The sequence below is a fragment of the Oryza glaberrima genome, chromosome 1 (genome assembly GCF_000147395.1).
Source record: "Oryza glaberrima chromosome 1, OglaRS2, whole genome shotgun sequence".
NCBI classification, from domain to species: domain Eukaryota; kingdom Viridiplantae; phylum Streptophyta; class Magnoliopsida; order Poales; family Poaceae; genus Oryza; species Oryza glaberrima.
The window spans coordinates 34080802-34103176 of NC_068326.1; the positions used below are offsets into that span (position 1 = coordinate 34080802).

Below are 22375 nucleotides of genomic sequence, written 5' to 3' on the forward strand. Positions count from 1 at the left end.
CCATCCCTTCTTCCTCCCCTCTCTCTCCTTTCTCTCTCTTTCTCTCCCCTTTCTCTTCGTCTGCAGGCGGCGACGGGTGTTCGAGGGCCGTAGCGGCGGCAGCCAGCGGGAGGGCGGGCGCTGCCTAGAGACGGAGCGGCGACGAGGCGCCCTCGTCGTCCTCAAGGCGTCCCGACGGCTCCCGCCGCCCATGCATGTCGCGACGCCTGTGCCGCCGTCGCCGCCTCCCCCGCCGGGGCTCTGCTCCACGTTGGCGTCGGCGCCGCCGGCCCACGCACGCGCACACATGGTGCTCTGCCTTCTCCCTGTACCTCTCCAGTGTCTCCCTGTGCCTCTCCTCGTGCTCCCCTCTCATCAGTAGCTGGCTAGCTTCACACGCAAAATACATTCACACGCATCGGCTACATAGCTCACTCTCACCGACATCATGTCACGTCAATGCAAGGTGTTTGTTGCTATCACGACGTATCCTGGCGGCAAGGATCTGGACGCCGGCGTACTTGACGTCCCAGCTGAACTTGGTGATGGCCCAGCGGGTGCCGCCAAACTCGTCAGCGTTGTCGACGATGTAGTCGAGGTAGGCGGCGGCGGCGGCAAAGGCGTCGCGATGTGCGTGGGCGTGGCGGGAGCCGTCGCGACGCCTTGAGGACGACGAGCCGTAGCTCCGCCCCGAGGGCGCCTCGTCGCCGCTCCGTCTCGAGGCAGCGTCCGCCCTCCCGTTGGCTGTCGCCGCTACGGCCCTCGAACACCCGCCGCCGCCTGCAGACGAAGAGAAAGGGGAGAGAAAGAGAGAGAAGGGAGAGAGAGAGAGGAGGAGGAGGAAGAAGGGATGGGGCGCTGGCGAGCTCCTCTCCGTGGGTGAACGGCGGACGAGCTCCTCCCCCGCGCGTGGACGGCCAGCGACCTCCTTCCCTGTGCGCTGTCGCCGCCGCCCCGCGCTCTAGTGATTGAAGGTGAGAGGAGAGGAAAAGATGAGAGAGAGGGGAGAGGGGTGAGAATGACATGTGGAGCCCACATGTCGGTGGGTCCCACTATTTTTTTTTTTTTGCGTGAATGACATGTTGGTCTTACAAATTTTTGTTTTTACTCTAATGCCACATAAGCGACACGTCGACGACACGTGGAACGAAGACCGGGTCAACACCGCCACGTAGGTGCCACGTCAGCCAAAATCACTTCCAAAACCACCCAGGAATATAGTTTGCACCGGTTTTAGTAGTTGGAGGAGTCGATATACCCGGTTCTGTGGTTGGAGATCATGTATAGTACCCGGCCATAGTTAAGGGAGTAAAAGTATACTTTTTCCTTTTCTTTTCTCATCGCAGAAGAAACCTTCAAGTTTATTACCCCGCTCCCAAATCCCTACCCTTTACTTTACTGCATTACTTACTACTCCCTCCGTCCAGTATAAGAAATTTTGAGTTTTTTCTTGTACTGTTTGAACACTCGTCTTATCCAAAAATTTTATACAAATATAAAAAAATAAAAAGTTGTACTTAAATTACTTTGGATAATAAAGTAAGTCAAAAAAATAAATAATAATTCTAAAATTTTTTGAATAAGATGAGTGATCAAATGATACAAATAAAAACTTAAAATATTATGGTTCGAGGGAGTACTTAAGAGCAAAACTGGAAACTTTTGCTAGCAACATATCGACACCATTTCAGCTGATGGAAGACAGAGCTACAAACAGTCTGTTCAACATCCAGCTTTATACTACTGGAATATCTCACAACACCCATATTTTATACTACTACCGTTCAATAGAAAAGGCTTGATGTCATCTCGCTAATCCTATACTAACAGCTACTAGCTCCTATACGTACTCCCTCTGTCAAAAAAAAAATAGACAAACCTTGGATTTTTATGTTCAAATTTGACTGTTAGTCTTATATAAATTTTTTTTATAATTCGTATTTTCATTGTTGTTAGATGATAAAACATGATTAATATTTTATACGTAATTGTCTTTTTATTTTTTTTTTTTTTTTTTTTTTTTTTTGACGGATGGAGTATCAATTGGTCGGTACGCTAAGGGAGCTACTATCTTTGACAGGTTAGCTACATAACCATGATTGGGATCATAGGATGCTCACATGATTGAGCTAGAAACATCTATCGGTCCAGAAGAGTGAATGAATTTTGTAACCAAACCATATCCCTATATATTCTATTTAACCTCTGATAGCATCGTTGCAAAAAAATAATAGTAATAAATTCTGATTGTGCCTTCGAGCATCAACGGATTAGACAGCCGACTTATTACCACGTCAGGAAGTCAACAAATCTACAAAAGGTTTGCAGGTAAAATCGCACGAACCAGTCCGTGAAAGCTAGGTTTACACATCGATTAACTGCGCGCACATATTATCATCTCCATTACGGTACTTTTGCTGTCAGTTCCGTGTCCATGTGTGATGAACCCTCCTCGTGCTGCTGGAAGAGGAAAGAGAGGAGATTTCTTTTGGTCTTCACGCGCACGTTTATCGAACCGTTAAACGGTTATTTATTTAAATAAACATTAATTTAATTTTATATTAAAACCGTAAAATATTATATCTTAATTATTAATCTTAGCTATTAATACTTAATTAATTATACATTACATTAGTGACTCACCGTGCTTTACATATTTATTCTATCGTCTTATTTCTTTTAGCTTCATCGGTTAGCCTAATAAGTTAGAGAAAAACTAAATTTAATTTACTTGATTTTGAAGTTGTTTAAGATATTTTGAACATTTTTTAATATGAACTTTTAAGTTACTACAGATAAATATATAAAAATTTTATCTATAAATTAACTTTTATTTTTAAATAAGCCATTTTAGCTTATTAAGAAATATGACTAACTGTAACCGATGAGACTCTTCTTATCTCAAACACTCCCACCTGTGCAGCGGGGTTCACGAGGCCGGTCAAAATCGCTCTCCGTCCGGCCTTCCCGGTTTCTACGCATATGAACGAAGGCCCATGGGCTGCCGAGGTGACGTGGATCCGTTCAGCGGTGGGCCATCCTCGAGTCGTGTACAGCGTGGACCGTGCGTCCGCGGCCGACTTCGATCTAGTTGCGTCGACAAGTCGCGCCACCGGCGTACCGCACCGGCGGCTGTCGGCCTCCGCGCACGTGCCGGCCGGCACCGCTCGCCGGTCCTTCCCGTTTTGACGTCTTCCTGAACACGCAGTACTCGGGCATGCCGCCGTCAATTTTCGGTCAAGGTCTAATTAATATGCTCGTCTTCGTCCTAATCTTATCCAGGAGACCTGGACTACCCGAGCTCCATCATTTACCTTTTAACTTATTTTTATTATCAAACGACAGATGCATACCTACACACATCACTATCCACTCAAAACATTAAAAATTTATTATATATTAATTTTGAAGTTTTTTATCATCGTGTCTATTTTTACACTGCTTTACATATATATAATAAAGATTTTAATAAATGAATTTTGATTGTTTTTTTTATTTTCGATGGCTTATCAGCCGTACATCGATGAGGCTGCTAGGCTAATGTCTCCGTTTTCAGATTGCTATGTTATGTGATGTGATTCATTTGACTTTACGCGTGCACTAGCTGCTGCATGCCGTATTTGAGTTTGGTGCCAGGAGAGGTTGCATACGCACCCCATTTGGTGTTGTTACACTTGATTCACGCCGCAAGATTTAGCAGCGATATTTTCTAGCTAGCGGAAGAGTTGCTAGAACTGGGTTTTTGGCAGTTTGGGTATGGAATGAAAGGGTGACATACAGCTAGCTTTGCTTGGGTTGTCATGTCACCTGGATCATTACATTACAGGGATGGTTTTGACCTATGGTTAGCACACCATCAGCAAAATGGACAGTCGTGTACAGCAAGGAAAGCAAACTTAAAAAGTGCCACCACTTTACGTTTGAGGTCCAAGGATCGATGATAGAGAACTTTCAAGGCTTGTTCACTTTACAACTATTTTCAATCCTATCAAGTTTTAGCATTACCAAATTTCGGTAAGATTGTTAAAATTTAGTAAAGTTACCAAATTTTGGCAAGATTTCATATGTACTTACTAAAATTTGGCAACAAACTAAACATAGCAAAAAATTTGGCAACTTTATCAAAAAAAAAATGGTATGGTTGAAAATAGCATCAAAGCGCCTATTCAGATTGTGGCCAAAATAAACATTACTAATTTTTGGCAATGCCAAAGTTTTAGCAGAACTTCTTATGTATTGACCAAATTTAGCAACAAACTAAACGCGGATAATTTTTTGATAACTTTGTATGGTTAAAAATAGCATCAAAGTGAACCCAAGGTGAACAGGCCCTTAGAAATATGTAAACAGGGGACTGAGAAGGAAAGAGAAATCGGAAAACGTAGTCCACGTAGTCCATAGGGAACAACATGTAGAAATCGGAGAACAGCCTTTTGCAAATATCCTAACGAGGTCCGTGCATGAAAATTGTTCTAAATCTAGAAAGGATGTTCTCTCGATTACATGTTACTTGATTATAAAAATACTGGAAAGATTTAACAAGGTAGATTAATATGGGATAGATCACTCAAATTTAACCTCTACATATTGTAACGAAAAAAATAACCGCGAATATACATCAAGTAATTGTATTTTTTTCAATTTATAAAAGCTTAATTTTAACTTGCATTTTATGGAGTGATATATTATATGTTAATACAGCTTATCAAACTTTTAAAAAAATTTACAACTATTTAAGTAACGTGTAAACAACAAGAGAATGTCCCTCGAGAGTTTATAATCTACTTTAGAAGGTGTTTAGATTTCACCCTAAAATTTTACATCATATCACATCGAGCGCTTTAACACTTGTATGAAGTATTAAATATAGGCTAAAAAGATAACTAATTACACATATTACGACTAATTTGCGAGGCGAATCTTTTAAGCCTAATTGCTTCATGATTTGACAATGTGTTGCTACAGTAAACATTTACTAATGACAGATTAATTAGGCTTAATAAATTCGTCTCGTGGTTTATTGACGGATTATGTAATTAGTTTTTTTTATTAGTGTCCGAACACTCTATTCGACAACAATATCTGATGTGACACGCTAAAATTTTACATACCAGCATCTAGACACCCCCTTGGTTGGTGCAGATACATGATGTATTGTTGTCCTAGCTACTACTAGTATGCTACCGTAGCATGTAGCAACACGCAGTTGTAAAAATTAAGGCCGTGTTTAGTTGTTTGGTGAAAAGAATTTTAACGTATACAAACACACATTTGAAATATTAAAAGTAGACTAATAACAAAACAAATTATAAATTCCGCCTGTAAACTGCGAGACGAATCTATTAAGCCTAATTAATCCATCGTTAGCAAATGTTTACTGTAGCACCACATTGTTAAATCATGGCGTAATTAGGCTCAAAAGTTTCATCTCACTATTTACATACAAACTGTGCAATTGATTTTTTTATCCATATTTAATGCTCTATGATGTGACGGAATTTTTGGAAGTTTAAAGAGAATTAAATACGACCTAAATATATGTCATCTTTCGTTTATACCGGTACTATATTCTAACGAAATCCTACATTACATTACTCATCCTTTCATATCATAAGTCGTTTAATATTTTTCCTAGTCAGACTTCTTTTAAGTTTGATTAAGCTTATAGAAAAATATAATAACATTTTAAATACAAAACAAATGTATTATCAAAATATATTTAACTAAAAAAGTTAGCCAATTTATAATATAAAATAAAGGGAGTAGTTATTTACAGACGTCATAGTACATTCTCTCGAGTCGGTACTAGTTTCTCTGTCCTCAAAAAACAATCCGAAGGATGTATCTAGTGATGGTCCAGATTCCAGAGAACCGACCAAAACTTGTAGTGCCATTTATCATACTAGGCCAAGTACTAGCAGTTCTAGTGGCATCGTTGGCCAACATGTACACTGCAAACGCCCAATACTCCGAACTCCCTTGCAACACTACGTACAAACTTCAAAACATTGTTTTGGCCACAATATTTCAGAGCTTAATTGTTCAGAAAAAAATCGGAACTTCCCTGCAAATACTATCACAACACGTGACAACAGTTGTCCAACTCTATTGTTCCCTGCCCTTAATGAACATTATATAATCCTTTTATTATGATGCAATTATGGCCGCAACGGGGCACGTCGGACTCTACCTTATTAGGCTCTTTCTCCCGTACGCGCAAGGAATTCTAAGGGAATCTGACTGATTGCAAAAAAATCCTTGTCATCCTATTAGAAGACAAGATAGCTTCCTATAATTAAGAGAGAGCAAAACGGCAATGGTTATCACCTGATGGATTCAGACTTCAAGTCTGCGACCAGTGTAAAACCAGTTTACAGCCTTACAGGGGTTTGCATGGCTTGGCCTGGCGCTTCTTCCTCCGACGACGAGGGAGTTCAATTCAACTCCTTCACTTCAGCTCACACCGGACAATTTCTAACGTTAGCTGTTGCTTCGTGCAAACCCCCTAGACCTGACAGATGAACAGTATCTTCTGAAACAGAAAGAAAAATCCAAATTTCACACTTGAATCACCAATCTATCACGGGCATGCAGGGGCTGTGACCAGTGGAAACCCGTCATCTGTGATCCATAATTGGTCGATGCAAAGTCAAAACACCAGCAAACAACAGGGTAACACCCAACTTTAGGTAACGCTGGCTCGTGCTAAAAAAACAATGATGATCATATCTCCTATGGTAAGTTCGCTACTCTCAACCTATAAATATAAACCGTACTGAACGTACAGAGGGAGAGGGATCCGTGGAAGCAAATTAAACCGTGGGAGCGCACGAGTTACGCGGTTACTCGGCGAGCCGAGCACCGCCGCCGACCTCCGGTGAGATATTTTCTTTTTAACTACCTCGGTGAAGCACGGCCGGCTATACCTTCTCCCGTTGGTACACCGTACACACTGTATAAGAGCGATCGCATACTTGTAGCGGGGGCCGATCCCGAGGAGAGAGGAAGGGGAGGGGCGCTGTATTAATTCGAACGTAACCACCCTCCCCGTCATCGGCGGCGAGAAACAGAAGTACAGAACAGAGAAGAAGAGCGAGAGACCGAGGGAGGAGGAGGAGAGAGAAGGCGAGGCGCAAAGCGCAAATGGAGCTCTGCGTCCGCGCCTCCTCGCTTCTGCTCGGCCTCCTGCTCCAGCTCCTTTCCTCAGGTGAGTAATCCGGTGTCTTTCTCTCTCAGCTTCCTCCGTTCGCCGCCTCTGGCGCCATTGATGCTGAATTGCTGATCAATCTCATGTTAGTCTTGGATTTTTTCTTCTGCTAAAAACCCTTCTGTCATTGTGGATGATTTGCTTTTTAGAATTTTATGCGCGATTGAATTCCATGTTGGTATTACAATTCCCAAGGAGCACGCGGTTTTTGTTCATCCCAATTTGAAGAAAGTTTGCGCTTTTCTTGGTAAGAGCAACACTTACTGGAGGCGTATGGAGATCTGAGATCCGTCAAACCTAGCTGGAGTACTAGAATTTGCATAGTACTATGCGGAGATATTTTCTCTGAATTAATTGTGCCGACTTAAATACTTTGTCATCTCTGATTTGCACCCAGCCACCCATGCTTCCTATCTTGAGGCGTATTAATACGTCACAATATACGATTTTTTTGCTGAATCCACACACTTGCGAAATGACCCTTGTGCTGTAGATGCCAATTCCATCCGCTTGCATAATTATTAGCCAACTTGTGTATCGTTCATCGATATCATCGGGTTTTTTTTTCGGCGAGCTAATTGCGAAAGTGACTTGGTACCTAAAGTATTCCGTGCTGTGAAAAGGAAATTCGATTTCATAGTTTTTCTTAAAAAAAATCTTATCCTGAAGAAATTTTGATGTAATCGCTGTACGTAATTGCTCACTGGTAAGCTCGTCGTGTGTTCGCAGTGGACGTGGTGTCGGCGGCGCAGAAATTTGGTATCAACTATGGCCAGATCGCCAACAACCTGCCGGACCCGACGCAGGTGGCCGGCCTCCTCCAGTCGCTGAACGTGAACAAGGTGAAGCTCTACGACGCGGACCCCAAGGTGCTGATGGCATTCGCCAACACCGGCGTCGAGTTCATCATCGCCATCGGGAACGAGAACCTGCAGTCCATGGCCGGCAACCCCGGCGCCGCCAGGCAGTGGGTGACGCAGCACGTGCAGCCCTTCCTACCGGCCACGCGAATCACCTGCATCACCGTCGGCAATGAGGTGTTCTCCGGCAACGACACCGGCATGATGGCCAGCCTCCTGCCCGCCATGAAGGCGATCTACGCCGCGGTCGGCGAACTCGGCCTCGGCGGCCAGGTGACCGTGTCGTCGGCGCACTCGGTGAACGTGCTCGCCACCAGCTTCCCGCCGTCGTCCGGCGCGTTCCGGGAGGACCTCGCGCAGTACATCCAGCCGCTGCTCGACTTCCACGGGCAGACGAACTCGCCGTTCCTGATCAACGCGTACCCGTTCTTCGCGTACAAGGCGAGCCCCGGGAGCGTGTCGCTGCCGTACGTGCTGTTCGAGCCCAACCCCGGCGTGCGCGACCCAAACACCAACCTTTCCTACGACAACATGCTGTACGCGCAGATCGACGCCGTGTACGCGGCCATGAAGGCCATGGGGCACACGGACATCGGCGTGAGGATCTCCGAGACCGGGTGGCCGTCCAAGGGGGACGAGGACGAGGCCGGCGCCACCGTGGAGAACGCCGCGGCGTACAACGGCAACCTGATGCAGCGGATCGCCATGAACCAGGGGACACCGCTCAAGCCCAACGTGCCCATCGACGTGTTCGTGTTCGCGCTGTTCAACGAGGACATGAAACCCGGGCCGACCTCGGAGCGTAACTACGGTCTCTTCTACCCCAACGGCTCGCCGGTCTACGCCATCAACACCGGCGCCGGTGGCGTGTCAGGGCGGACGGGGCCGTTCGACCCGTACTCGGCGCAGATGTTCTCGTCGGCGTCCAGATTGGCGGTAAGGACAGCATCTTTGACACTGCTACTGCTAGTATTGCCCCTTCTGTCCTCATTCTCTTGCTAATTAATGATACCTTTGTATACAAAAACGTGCAAATCAACCATGGGGTAGGCCTGGATTCCAAAATTTGGCCGACAGCGATGTGGCTCAGAAAAAAGCTTTCATCTTTTCTCTTATTCCCCTCACAACGATCTGAAAAAAAGTCGCCTTTTCCCCTCTGTGCACTAACCTATCAAGATGTGAAAACACCCAAAGGGGAGGTCGAAAGATGAACGGGCATCACAGAAAGCGCGGCAATGTTAGGAATGTTTGACTGAACAGGAAACAGAGAACATTTTAGCCGCGGCGGCCTTTGCATCGCTTTTGTACTCGCGTTTCTGAAAGTGTCACAGTAGCAGCACAGAAACATCTCATTCCGTCATAGTAGTTGCACAGAGACATCTCGTTTTGTCACTGACAAACAAGGCTTGATCGGTGTGATCATCTCACTTTGTTTTGCTCACCTTCTCGCTTGCAGATGACGTCTGGGATGGGGGTAGTTGTCCTACTCGGCGCATTATTCCTCTGAGCTTCCTCCACACGTACCACGCAGCAGAGAAAGAAAGTCCCACGACTGAACGAATGATTGGGGGTGGTTCACTTCTGACTAACGCATCCAGCAGTCTCTGAGTTGTCATTTCATTCAGAGCCGGCCGATTGCATGTGTTCGTCCTGACAGCAAGGTAACTAACCGAAGCTCATCTCTGCACCCTCCAATACCTGATACGGCAATTTGTTACTACTGCCAGATTGTGTGCTTAGAAAGTCCATCAAGTACCAAACAACCTGTTGAAAATTGCAACGGAATCCTCGGGTTTAGCTCCATGCGGGTAGGTGACCGGTCACTGGCATGCGTGGCCGACTCGGCGCTTTGGCCGGTAGCCGCTTGTGCGCCATGTGAAATAATGGCGAGTTAGCGTATCCTCCCGGGTCGCGTGTCATGGATGATGGGCTACTGTTTGTTCGGTGCATCATATTGCAGCGCCATTGCTGCAGGTCCCTTCAGGCTTTGAGAGTTCCTTCCAAACCAACAGCAACCAGCCACTGTCGAGAACCATCGAAAGCTTTCCTCGAGTCACCACCATTGCTGCTACAATCCAAATAGAGTAGGGACATTTTCAGATAGAGCAGTGTTGTCCCTGTCTGCGACTGCAGCAACACGCTTGGATAAGCAAGTTGTTGATCACTACTCGCTAACGAAGGAAGTAGTTTTGAGAGGTCAATTAAACCAACTAATGTGATGCAAAAAAAAAACCGTATCATGTAGCTGAGCCTGTATCGTCATGTTAGTAATCATCGCGTAAACGTGGAGGCGCTTCCTCGAAAGAGGACGTACAAGTGGATCGTGGAATATCTACGCCTTTGTCTGATACTTTTATTCTAAAGTCACACTCTTCCATGTAGCATTGTGCGATTGCTGGCTAGGAGACTTTATTCCCGATATCAGAAATGTGTAGCTAATATACCATCTATTACCAACCAGTCTTCAGAAAAAAGAAGGAAAAAAATCTGGCTGCCTACCCTATCCCTGTCCCTGTAGTGGTATATTTTTTTCCTGTTTGGCATCTATGAAAGTTTTTATACTACCTCGCTAGAGCAAGATTACAAGAAGCATGCGTTCATGCTTGTCCAGACTCCAGAGAGAATGCATTATGCAATTTTCACTTCTAAGTTCTATAGCTTCTATCAACTCATTATGCTTGTTTTATGATGCAGGAGACTGAGAATTTATACTAGTTCTGAATGGACATCGAGATCTTTACTATAGTCGCACTAACTGCGGAGGAGGAAGCTGTTAGATAAACCTGGTGTACTAGCTAGCTTGACCATGTCCTTGTTATTGCTAATCGGTCAGTCACGTCACTTTGAAAGAACTGAAGGCTCTCAATTCTGGACGAAGTGGCTGTAACTGTCTTTAAGCAACGGCAAGTTCATGATTAGGCTCATAGAATTCATTTTGCTACCTTTCGTTTTCCGTTTTATTGGTGGGGTTACTGTATCTATTCATCTAGATTCGTAGCAGATTTTACACGGAATTATAGCTACAGATGAAGTATATGTGGTGTGTCATTTGTTACATTTAAATACAGAGATACGATTTTTTGTCTGAACGAACACGGCTCAACGTGGTACAGAATGATCTGTGACTGTCTTAGCTGGAGCTGCTTGGCTCTGTTTCATACTTTCATACTCTACCGAAGTACCAATAGTTCTTAAAAAACACTATACCAGTCATCAGAAAATGAAAATTCGGAGCTCAGATTTGAAGTTGCTCGGTCCAAAGAAATGAGAAGTGTGTAACTGTGTTTAGAGTGAAAAAGGAGCTTATCTGGCCCAGAAACTATGGTGCTTGGGGGGCTTGGAATAAGTTCACTTTAGGTCCCTCAATTTGTCACCGAGTCTGAAATTCATCCCTAACCGAAATACCACGGTAATATTTTTGTTTTAACCAAACAATCACTTACATGAGGATCCAACAGTTATTTCTGACTTTATGTGCCACGTCAGCAACTACCATCCCAACTGCCTTGTGACCTTCTTTGCACTGATTTTAAAAGTTGAGGGATGCGTCAAATCTGGTATTGCGGTTCACGGATGAATTTCAGACTCGATGACAAATTGAGGGATCTAATGTGAACTTATTCTAGGAGCTTTACGCATGCAATGCAACGTAAGGCCCAAAGCTCATAAACATCAAATGGGCCAGGCTGATGTCCGCAACCACCCGCGGCCGTCGGCCGAAGTTCGCAACGTCACGTTTCGTGTGAGCAGTGCTCACTCGACGAGAGCAAGTGCGCAACAGTGGTGAAAGCAACGCGGCAACACCCGCAGAAGCACGCGGCGCTGGAGCGTTTCACCGGCGGTGGCGATGCGACAGGTGAAGAACATTGTGACATTGGATTTCTTTTCTTCTTTTTTTTTTGATACATCTGCAACTGCAAGTCAACCAAATCTACCGGCTGATCAGTGATCACACGCTTTGTTTAGATGCCCATACATGGGTGAGTCTCTGATGAGAGAATGGCACAAGCAGCCGCGCGAGTACGCTACAACTACAAGCGTCCACCCTCCGCAGCACGCAAGATCGTCACACATGCTCAACAGTATGGCAGGCACGATCACGGAAAGGAGTGTGGAGGGGGGGCACGAGCACGAATGGAGCAGCGCATTGTGCGCTTCCAGTTATTCATTTCCTGGGTTATGTACAGTACAACGGCGATCATTGGCCACAGCACGCAAACACTCCCGATCCCCAAGTGCAAAACTCCAAAACAGCAAAAAACACCACCGGTAAATTTCAAGACTCCCATTTCGAGGCGATTCACCAATCACCATCGCGGCATGCATGATCCCGCGCCCATCCCTCGTCGGCTCGTCGCTGAATCTGATGGATACAACTCGACACGGCTTTGGCTTCACCTCACCTATCGGCGATCGCGCCCGAACCTACGCAGGGTCACTTACAGCGGGGCCCCACCATCGTATCCAAATCCAACCAGCATCTACCACTGCTTCTCCCGCCTCTGCTGCAACCTACTTACCTGTCGTGGGGCCCACTGTTCAGTGTCGTAGGCTCGTAGCGCTCGACCTCCTGCTTCTTCTCGTCGTCGTCGTCGGCGGCGGCGTCGTTCTCCTGCTGCTGCTCCTCCTCGCCGGCGGCCTCCGCCGCCGCTATTGCCTCCTCTACCCATGAGGCGGTTCGTCTCCCGGACTTGAACCTCCGCATTGCCGCGATGCCGGCCTGCTTGTCGTCGTCCCCGTCGTGGTGGTCTTCATCCAACGCCACCTTCTTCCTGGCGTGTCGTCGTCCTCCTCCTTGGCAAGAGCAGCCGCCGCCGCAGAGGAGCACGGCCACCAACCCGCGCCACCATCTCCGGCCCCGGCTGCGGCCGTACCTCTCCCGGTCGGAAAGCACCTTGCCAATGCAGGACACCTTGGGCGACCGCGGCTCCTCCTCGCCGTCGCCCCTGCGGCTGCTGCCGCCGCCGCCGCCGCCGCGGCTGCCCGAGCGCTTGTCGGGCAAGATCCGGCCCTGCGACGGGCGGCGCCGGGTGAACGCCGGGCGGATGCTCGCGGGGAGGCCGAAGAACGTGGTGGCGGCGGCGGGGGCGCCCGCGATGCGCGTGGAGTTGGAGCGCGACTTGGCCGGGATGGGGTTGGAGGAGGCGCCGGCCGCCGACTTGGGGTTGGTGCTTCCCTTGGTGGAGTCGTCCCGGTCGTATATCGGGTTCAGCTCCGAGAAGGCCACCTCGTCGCCGATGGGGATGGTTATCGACTCCGGCGGGAAGTCGGGGTCCGGCGGCGGCGGCGGCGGCGGCATCCGCGGCGGCGACGCGTCCCCGCTCTCCCCCGCCGCGATGACCGTCTCGCACGACACCTTCCTGTCGCCCGCTCCGGCGCCCGCCACGCCGCACACCAAGCTCTCCAGGTCAACCTGTGGCATTACTGCCACTTCCCCACTAGCCACGCAGCTCTGAACAACTGAGCAGAGAGTGAGCAAGAGATTGGAGCTCGAGCTAGGAGTAGAGACTGAGAGAGAGTGTGAGAGCTGTATGACACACGCTTGCCTTAAAAATTCATGAGAGGAGTAGATGGAGCTGAGGCTGCATCAGCTGCGTTCAGAGGCTGTCGTAAACCTACAAATAAATGAAGGTGCAGAAAAATGCCGCCTCTGAATCGAAACGAACTCCAAAAACGGATCTCGACTATTTGTCTCCCTAAAACATCAGTCTAACCGAGTTGAAACTGACTAATTACTGTGGTTTAGAGAAAACTGACAATGTCAATACCCTAGTAATGCAGCTGCCACGAGGTGATATCTGTAAAAATACCCTCCGTGTGTTTCGTTTTCTGAGGTTAACACCATGATCTTGTGGTTAGATCCTTATAGATCAGTTACTAATTTATTCGGTAGGGTTAACGGTGAGGCAGATAGTAGTGGCCAGAGCGATTTTCATGCCGATCTGGAGTCCTCCGACAAAGCCATTTTCCCCAGTGGCCCTCCCAATTAATAAGCATAGTCTTTTCATTTCAGCGTGGAATGCCCAGTGATCCCCCTCAGACCGATCTGTCTTTTAGTTACTATCAAGCAGTGACCACCAAAATGCGATAATCACACTACCACAGTAGCTTAACAGTTTTCCAAATAAATAACAGTTGTGCCTGCAGATCAGCCTGGCGACACCTGTATATTCAGTTAAAAGAGAAAATGCACTTCAGCACATGTAACCAAGGTCTAAGGTCAGAGCACTTGGATCAATCACAATGACACCACGAAATAGGTTAAACCTCTTCCCAAAAATATGCAACATCTAGCATAATTTTTACCGGGATCAGAGGTACGATTCAAGGAGCAAATCTGCAGTGAATAAGTGGAAGTTCATGAACCGGAATGAGAGAGGGTCTTGGTAAAAGGAATCAAAGGGCCAGTTCTTGGCACAAGGTTTCTGCTCGACGCCACATGGCCGTGTCGGGCAGAGTAGCAGAAGGGCATCAGCGGGGCACCTACCCAGTGTGTACTATTTTGTTGCCTTTGCTGCAGATGGAGCTCCAGTGGCATCAGTCGTTGGTGAGCTGTGCAAGGACCATGTCTTGGCTTCCAAACCTGCTGCTCTCTCGACTCTCTCTCGCTCCTCCTCAAACTCCCAGACTTTAGCAGACTGAATCCTAGCAATACTGGCAAAGAGAAATCTGAATGACCCGAGGCAGACCTATCAGCTGCTCTGAAAGTCTGAATCACGCAGTTGATTTTAGAGTTTGTGGCACAAATAAATGAAAACGGTCAGCACTCAGATAGTCGGAGTAGCTTTATGGAATGGAGAATCCCAGTATTTATAATAGCAGAGAATGAGAGAAGAAAGATATAGCATGCATTTACATTTTTCCTTGCAAAGAAAAACGAGCTGCATCTGGTCGACATTCCAAACGAGTCCAACCTTGGTCAACAGCCCCACAAGCTCCTATGGGGTCGGAATTATTGTACTCCCATAACAGAATCACAATTCGAAACAGTGTCGAGAGGGACGATAAGCTGAATTAAGATCAAGTCCCAGACATGATAACTTAGGAAATAAATATCCTAGCTGAGTGGGCCTCCTATGCAAGAGCTTAACCCAGACAGCTCCCTGAATGTCTATGGTCTGATGATATTGCCACAACAGGAATCCAACTCCAAGCAAGGATTGTGAACGGGAGAATCAAAGTACACCTTATATTATAAGGTGTTTTGGTTACAAAGCTCGTGGCAAATACAGGGCTACTTGCATTTTGGCTGTACAGTAATGGTCTCTACAAATTTGTCTTCAATGCATTGCAGCAATGACAAACAATAATGGATGGAGCAAAGTATAAAACAAAAAATGGGCATGCCAAACTGCTAATTAGCAATAACTTGATTTGAAATTTTAGGCACCAGGTAACTCATGAATCTCAAGACAGTTTATAATCACCAAATCACAAAGGTTAGCGTTTGAAACAAATTATTCAGCAGATTACTCCCACGGATTGTCTACTTGATTACAGGGATAAATTAAACATTTTATGAAATAAACTGAACAGATAGCTTAGAAGTGTGGCCGTGGAGCAAATAACCCACAGCAATAATCCAGTGGATAAGCTAAAAAGAACAGGGCAAGCTAAACGTGCTATGTTAAGGGAAAGGGAAGTACAAAGCTTGATAATTTCTAAGGCACAACAATGAATACCAAAACTTTGATGCCGGCATCAAATAACCGAATGAAACTATTCTCTAGTTCACAGTTTTAGGTTCAGGCATCCAGAAATCATCCCAACGTTAAGGGCTTAAGGCCGATGCAAACACATTGGGTGTGCTTATTCTGTCGATTTATCCAGGGGACCATATATTGTTACCCTCCAAATCCAATCGGACCATGTGAAAGAAATCGCATCATACCAAGTTTGTTTAGGTTTCTCTATCGAATTCCCCACAAGGTCTGCAATGATGATGCTTCAACACAAGATCCGGTTAGATCAACATATTGTTATCTGGTGATCACAGTAATCTGGAGGGCAAAAGTGCATATCAGTAGCTCAGCACTGCAAAATGTGAGAAATACATGAACTCTTATGCTTTCAATTAAAGCTGGGTGGGTGACCGTCTTTCCTCTAAAATGTGAGAAATACAGAGATGATGCAAATGTCTCAAAGATGGGTTTTGGTGACAACAAAAAAACCCAAATCGCTCGTGGGAATGATCATCATACATTGATCGCAAAAATCTAAACCTTTGGCAGAATGGTTTCGAGTACGAGCACTGAATTTCCAAAGGCCACTTAGCATTCTCCATTTCACCTATCTCCTCCCAATCTAGGATCACCTACTACTAAGCAAGGAACCAAACATTGCATCGAGCTCAAATGATGCAGTAATTGTTTTGTAACATGTAAACCTTTCTTTTCAAGCTGCGGGGGCTTACTTTGTCACGGGCCGGAGGTTGGCTTGCCGGGCCCAGACAGCGGCGGCTGCTGCGGCGGCGGAGGAGGAGTGGAAGCCGCCTGCGACTCCTCGGCGGCGGCGAGTTGGCGGAGGCGGGCCTGGAGTCCGCGGACTCGGTCCTCGGTGCGGCGGAGCTTGCGCCAGCGCCAGGTGAGGTAGGCGGCGAGGCCGCCGTAGACGAGGATGTAGGATCCCCACACGTATGGGTAGGTCTCCGCGTGCTCCTTCGTCTTCCGCCACTGCTCCTCCAGCTTCGCGATCACGCCGCCTCCATATGCCGCCACCCCAGCCTCCGCCGCCGCAGCCTCCGGTTGCTGCTCCGGCTGCCGCGTCGCCTTCGCGTCCTCACCGTCCCCGGCGGCCGCCGCCATGAGGCGCTGCTTGGTGCTTGGAGTGGAATAGGGCAACGGGACAAGGCGAGCAATGAGTTGCGGGATAGTCGTCGGCCCAGGATGATGGGCTTCTAGTAAGATTTAGTGGGCCTAATGCTTTTAATATGGGCTTGAGTTTACGTTCTCTGGGCTGAAACCTTCTGCTATAGACTAGGAGTAGTAGCCTGGAAAAAGTACACCGAAGATCCCTCAACTTGTCAGCGGGATACAAAATCGTCCTCAAACCGCAATAATAGATATCCGGCGTACCTTAACTACTCCCTCCGTTCCTTAATACAGGGCGTGAGTGTTGTATTGTAAAGACCAATAAAACTGTTTCAACAGCAGTTACACCGTGTAATATTTTGATACTTGCGCCGGTAGATACGCTGGTATTAAGAGCCATGCAGCATGCACCTAACTTCTGCAGCCATGCAGCCATGAAGCAGTGAGAGAGAGGGGCTTTTTAAAAGGGACTGTCTATGTCTCAGTCGACAGAAAATTTGGTGTCCAATCTGTCGGTTTTTTTTACCAACAAGATTTCGATCAAACAGCCTCATATTTTTCACAGAAATACTTTAAAAAATATATATATATAATCTTATTCATGACCCATTGGATACAATAAAAGCCCAAAACAATAAGAAGCCCAAAATTAAAACATGGGCCAAATCCAATATTACAACCACATTAAAACTGACAGAGAGAATTCACGTGATCACATTGCCTATTGAAGAAAACTTGAGAACCAAGAAGATGCTCTGCATAGGCACGTGATCTGATCATTAAAGCAAAAAAGCAACTTTGCTTCCAAAGAGAAAAATCAGAGCAATAGATCGAACAAGGAATAAGAAGATGGAGGTGGAGAAGAGTCAGAGAGGAGAAGATTGCAAAAAAACGAAGGATTTAGAATCTGCAAACAAAATTCAAGATCTGAGGAATATGAAATCAACAGGTACTGAATCTTGTTCTGAACTTCCTAATTCTTGAAATCAACACTCTTCTAATTCTTGTTCTGAATCTTCTGAACTTCCTTCTTTGTATCTTGAAAAAAATAACTCACAAATGACTCAAGTTCATGGGATTCCTGTGAAGAGGCCAAAAATTGCATCAATCCATCAGTCCTCTATACTGGCGTATGTAAAAGAAGCATAAAATAGCACAACACTATATACACAGTACTTCGTAACTCATTTGACAATTGATAGAATCTTCATATCAATCTACAATAGCACAACACTTTAGACTATTGACAAAAACTTCATATGAATCTACAATAGAACTGTCAAATAATAGATAGAATTTCATCACTCATTTGACAATCAAATATGTTAGTTATAGGATTACACTTTTGGTATTTTTTAACTAAATTCTTGTGGACTTAAGATCTCTATTCATATTGCATATCAATTTATTGGGAACAGACTTATATGTTTACATAATTTAATGAGGTTATGCATACAATTGTTCATTAAAAAAATTTACTAATTTTTGAAAATTCTATGTATACAGAAACAGCAAAAAAACAACAGCTGATTGACTTGGATTTAAACAAAAAAATTTCACAATCAGGTGAAAAAACATAAATTTTTTATGTTGTTTATTTCAATATGAAATCAGAATTATAATCGGAAAATCTCATTCAAACAGGTTTACAATTAATTGAGCAAAATTACAATAGGACAAGATCATTTATAATAGATGCAAAGAAAAGTAGTACACGATCAAGTACTGCACAGTCAGGTAAGAACGGAAAAAAAAACATTTGTCCATATAAATTTTTATTTCATTGATATGTTTAAATTAACTTAGAAAGAATTCATATGTTGTGCAGGTATTTTGAAGGATTTAACAGAGAGAGACAAAAACATTGAGAAGAAGACAATATCAAAAGATGAAGGTAATTGAAAATAAAATTACATAATTTCTTTTGACTAATTGTATTCAGAGTTTGGTTTTAAATTTCATAAGAAACAAACATCAGATTAATTCAATTTTTTTAATAAATAAAGGACTTGGGTTACTGGAGCAAAATTATAATACGACGAGATCATATATGCTTGAAGATGGCAAAGGTGATACAAAAACTGGTAAGAAACATAAATTTAGAACCATTAAATAAATTAGAATGAAACAATAATCTGTCTATTCTATTATAATATGCAGGAAACACTCAAAGAGATTCAGAAATTGACAAGGGAAAGAGAATAGCTGTTATCGAGAATGTAAAAACAATGGAAAATGAAAGAATTCAATTTGAAGAAGATATGTTAGGTATATATATTTTTGACTACACAGAATTTGTTTTTTTGTACATATTTTAGATTGTTTTATTTTTTTTCAGGAGAACAGGATATGAACTATGCAGAAAAAATACATCAAACCAATGTTCTATCACTATTGGATCAAGATTTCATTGATGTAATTATACATTGTCAGATATCGTATATTTGTTTTATTTTGATTTGGTTTTAATTTAATTAATATATTTTAAGCAGGATAAATTTACTTCATACACTAGTCTAATGGAACATATTATATCTTCACAACCTACAAAATGCAATGATTTGGAGGTAATTTAACTTGTACTCTATTGAAAATTAGAATTTCTTCATTTTTTTGAATTTTTTTTTAAAAACTATTTTTATTCTTTGCAGAATTCGATGTTAGAAAGCAGCAGCACAAATGTTGACTTCAATTATAATTTGGTGAATGAGGTATTAAAAAAATTTATTATTTGAATATATCATTCAGAAAACATTAAGATTAATAAAAAACATCAAAAAATCATTATGTTGAATTTTACATGAGTGCAGGTTGAACAAAATGGAAATGATTCTATGCAGACTGTCATTGATGCAAAAAATGTCTGAGGTGATTCCAGAAATGAATTTTGAAGCTCAAGTTGATTCTGTACAACCTTGGTCTCTAGATTTGTTCAATCTACAAGAATCTATTGAGGTATGAATTTTTCATGAATATGTATGGTTCATATCAATTAAGATTGATATAAAGATAAATTTTCAATAATGTAAATTTATGGTCCAATGTTTAATTACAGCAACAGAGTTCAATTCAGTCTAGTGATAAAGGCGAAAGTACTACTGAAATGATCCTGATTTGAATGAAGAATTTCTAACAGAAGAAGATATTGAACAGTTTCTAGATGAAGAACAACAGGAAGCATCAAAAGGAAACAATGCAAGCATAGACAGAAAATATATTCCAGAGTTGAATCAGAAATTCAAATCAATAGATGAGGCACAGAACTACTTCAATTTTTATGCATACATGGCTGGATTTTCTATTGTCAATGCTCACAGTGCTAGAACAGCAAGTAAAAAAAGAAATGGAGAAGTTATTAGAGTAACATTCAAATGCAACATGTATGTGAAGTCGGATTGCAATAAGAAGGAAGAAACAGTTACTTCTGAAAGGAAAACAAATGAAGTCATAGGGACTGAATGCAAATGTGTTCTTGTAATCAGTGAGAGGAATTCGATTTGGGTTATATCGAGGATAGATTTAGATCACAATCATGAGCTCAGTCCTCCAGATGAGGCTAGATTTCTAAGATCTCACAAATACATGTCGACAGAAGAAAAGATTCTAATCAGGAAGAATGCCATATTCCAACAAGAAATATGATTGTAATATTATCTGTTCTAAGAGGTGGTCTAACTTCTTTGCCTTACACTAAAAAGGATATAAGCAATGTCAGAACAGCAATAAACAGAGAAACAAGCAATAATGATTTGATGCAATGTTTGAATTTTTTTTGAAGAAAAAATAGGAAGAAGATCCCAATTTCTTCTATGAGTTTGATCTTGATGAGAATAGAAAAGTGAAGAATTTTTTTTGGACTGATGGAAGATCTAGGGAGTGGTACTACAAATTTGGCGATTGTATAAGTTTTGACACAACTTTTTTGACAAACAGATATAATCTGCCTTTTGCACCATTTGTTGGAGTATCTGGACATGGGAACACAATACTATTTGGTTGTGCTTTTATACATGATGAAACAACTGAAACTTTTGAGTGGCTCTTCAGAGCTTTTTTGAAAGCAATGAATGGAAAGCAACCAAAGACAATCATTACTGATCAGGATGGTGCTATGAGGGTAGCAATCAAAAATATATTCACAGAAGCCAAACATCGAAATTGTTTCTTCCATATAGTCTCAAAAGCTCTGAAGAGATCTGGTTCTCTATTCAAGAAGAGACAAGGTCTTTATGACATATACAATGATATCATACACAACTCATTGACTGAAGAAGAATTTGAGTTTCTTTGGGAGGATATGATTCAAGTTTTTAATTTGCAAGACATCAATTTTCTGAGAAACATGTGGGAAATCAGAAAAAGATTTATTCCAGTGTATTTCAAAACAAATTTCTGCCCTTTCATTCAATCAACAGCACTAAGTGAGGGTACAAATTCCAGATTCAAAAAGAATGTAGGGCCACAGTACAGCATTAGAAGTTTCTTGACAGAGTATGAAAGAGTTATAGACACTATTCAAAATCTAGAGCAACATGATGATCATGAATCAAGGACAAAAAGACCAAGTAGAATGTGGTCACACTATTGTATTGAATACCAAGCAGTGAGGTTGTATAACAACAAAATATTCAAAAAATTTCAGTTTCAGCTCAGCAAGACAAATGAATTGGAAGTTGAGGAAATTGAGAGAATGAAGTGTTATGCAGTGTTTCAATCAAAGAATGTGATCAACAAGGAAATAAGACATAGAAAATACCTTGTGATATTGGACTTGGACTCAGAGGAATTCACATGCATTTGTTGTATGTTTCAGAAGGATGGCATTCTTTGCTCACATGTATTGAAGATTATACTTCACCTCAAAATTAGCAGAATACCAGAAAAATATATTATTCAGAGATGGAGGAAGAAACAAATGACAACAGATAACATCAAGAGAAAAAGTATCATACCAGTTTCTGAATCTTCAGTTCTCCGATCCAATATCCTTTCAAGGAAATTCTGTGAAATTACCTCAAGAGGTGCAAAAACAATTCCAGCATATGAGTTCTTGATGGAAGAGGCAGATAAGATTAATGAAAAATTGAATGATTTGATTGATAATGATAATGAAGTTGGAGTTGATGAAGTGAACAATGATCAAGATGCAAATATGAATGACAATTCAGAAAATAATGTAGTTCAGGATGAGAGATTACCTGAAGAAGACTTCATAGAAGATCCGGACATAGCAAATTCAAAGGGGAGGCCAAGACAGAGATATAAAACAATTAGAGAGCAAATAGCAGAACAAGAAAGTTATCACTGCAGTCATTGTGGTAGGACAGACCACACCTTTCCAACGTGTCCATTCAAGCATATTGAATTTGATTTGCCAAGAAAAAAGAAAAGGAAAGTTCAAAACATAAATCAAAAGGTAATAAATTAAGAAAATTAAAAATAATGTTATTCAATAAAATTGGAAGAATGATAATTTAAAAATATTTTCATGACATTTACAGAGTTCAGATGATCAGAAC

At 43.2% G+C, this 22375-nt stretch overlaps 3 protein-coding genes and 1 long non-coding RNA gene across 6 annotated transcripts; 2 read left to right on the forward strand and 2 right to left on the reverse strand.

The window, feature by feature from the left end:
- The first annotated feature begins 6714 nt into the window (after window positions 1-6714).
- Window positions 6715-11135, forward strand: LOC127755669 (glucan endo-1,3-beta-glucosidase 14-like). 2 transcript variants are annotated; one of them, XM_052281360.1, is made up of 4 exons: window positions 6764-7186; window positions 7916-8982; window positions 9503-9707; window positions 10741-11135. In XM_052281360.1, exons 1-3 carry the CDS (start codon window positions 7123-7125, stop codon window positions 9551-9553), a joined length of 1182 nt encoding a protein of 393 aa, XP_052137320.1. In that variant the 5' UTR covers window positions 6764-7122; the 3' UTR covers window positions 9554-9707; window positions 10741-11135. The 2 variants fall into 2 exon arrangements, with proteins under 2 accessions (XP_052137316.1, XP_052137320.1); XM_052281356.1 differs by lacking the exons at window positions 9503-9707; window positions 10741-11135 and having other exon boundaries at window positions 6715-6856; window positions 6960-7186; window positions 7916-9122.
- A 791-nt stretch (window positions 11136-11926) lies between these two features.
- On the reverse strand, window positions 11927-13727 carry LOC127760287 (uncharacterized). Its single transcript, XM_052284523.1, has 2 exons — window positions 13593-13727; window positions 11927-13498 (listed from the first exon to the last, which is right to left on the reverse strand). The coding sequence occupies exon 2, from the start codon at window positions 13466-13468 to the stop codon at window positions 12563-12565; it is 906 nt and encodes a 301-aa protein (XP_052140483.1). The 5' UTR covers window positions 13469-13498; window positions 13593-13727; the 3' UTR covers window positions 11927-12562.
- Window positions 13728-15528: 1801 nt separating this feature from the next.
- LOC127760288 (uncharacterized) lies at window positions 15529-16899 on the reverse strand. Of its 2 annotated transcripts, none has more exons than XM_052284525.1 (2): window positions 16460-16899; window positions 15529-15991 (listed from the first exon to the last, which is right to left on the reverse strand). In XM_052284525.1, the coding sequence occupies exon 1, from the start codon at window positions 16848-16850 to the stop codon at window positions 16464-16466; it is 387 nt and encodes a 128-aa protein (XP_052140485.1). In that variant the 5' UTR covers window positions 16851-16899; the 3' UTR covers window positions 15529-15991; window positions 16460-16463. The 2 variants fall into 2 exon arrangements, with proteins under 2 accessions (XP_052140485.1, XP_052140484.1); XM_052284524.1 differs by having other exon boundaries at window positions 15529-16046.
- Window positions 16900-18566: 1667 nt separating this feature from the next.
- Window positions 18567-18881, forward strand: LOC127763855 (uncharacterized). The gene is made up of 3 exons (XR_008015762.1): window positions 18567-18593; window positions 18685-18750; window positions 18863-18881. It is a non-coding gene; the product is annotated as an uncharacterized LOC127763855 (long non-coding RNA).
- The last annotated feature ends 3494 nt before the right edge of the window (window positions 18882-22375 follow it).

Coding starts and splice junctions, on each gene's coding strand:
- LOC127760288 (XM_052284525.1), bottom strand. CDS start 16,850: ATGGCGGCGGCCGCCGGGGACGGTGAGGACGCGAAGGCGACGCGGCAG.
- LOC127755669 (XM_052281356.1), top strand. CDS start 7,123: ATGGAGCTCTGCGTCCGCGCCTCCTCGCTTCTGCTCGGCCTCCTGCTC. Junction 7,187..7,915: donor GCTCCAGCTCCTTTCCTCAG/GTGAGTAATCCG, acceptor GTGTGTTCGCAG/TGGACGTGGTGTCGGCGGCG.
- LOC127760287 (XM_052284523.1), bottom strand. CDS start 13,468: ATGCCACAGGTTGACCTGGAGAGCTTGGTGTGCGGCGTGGCGGGCGCC.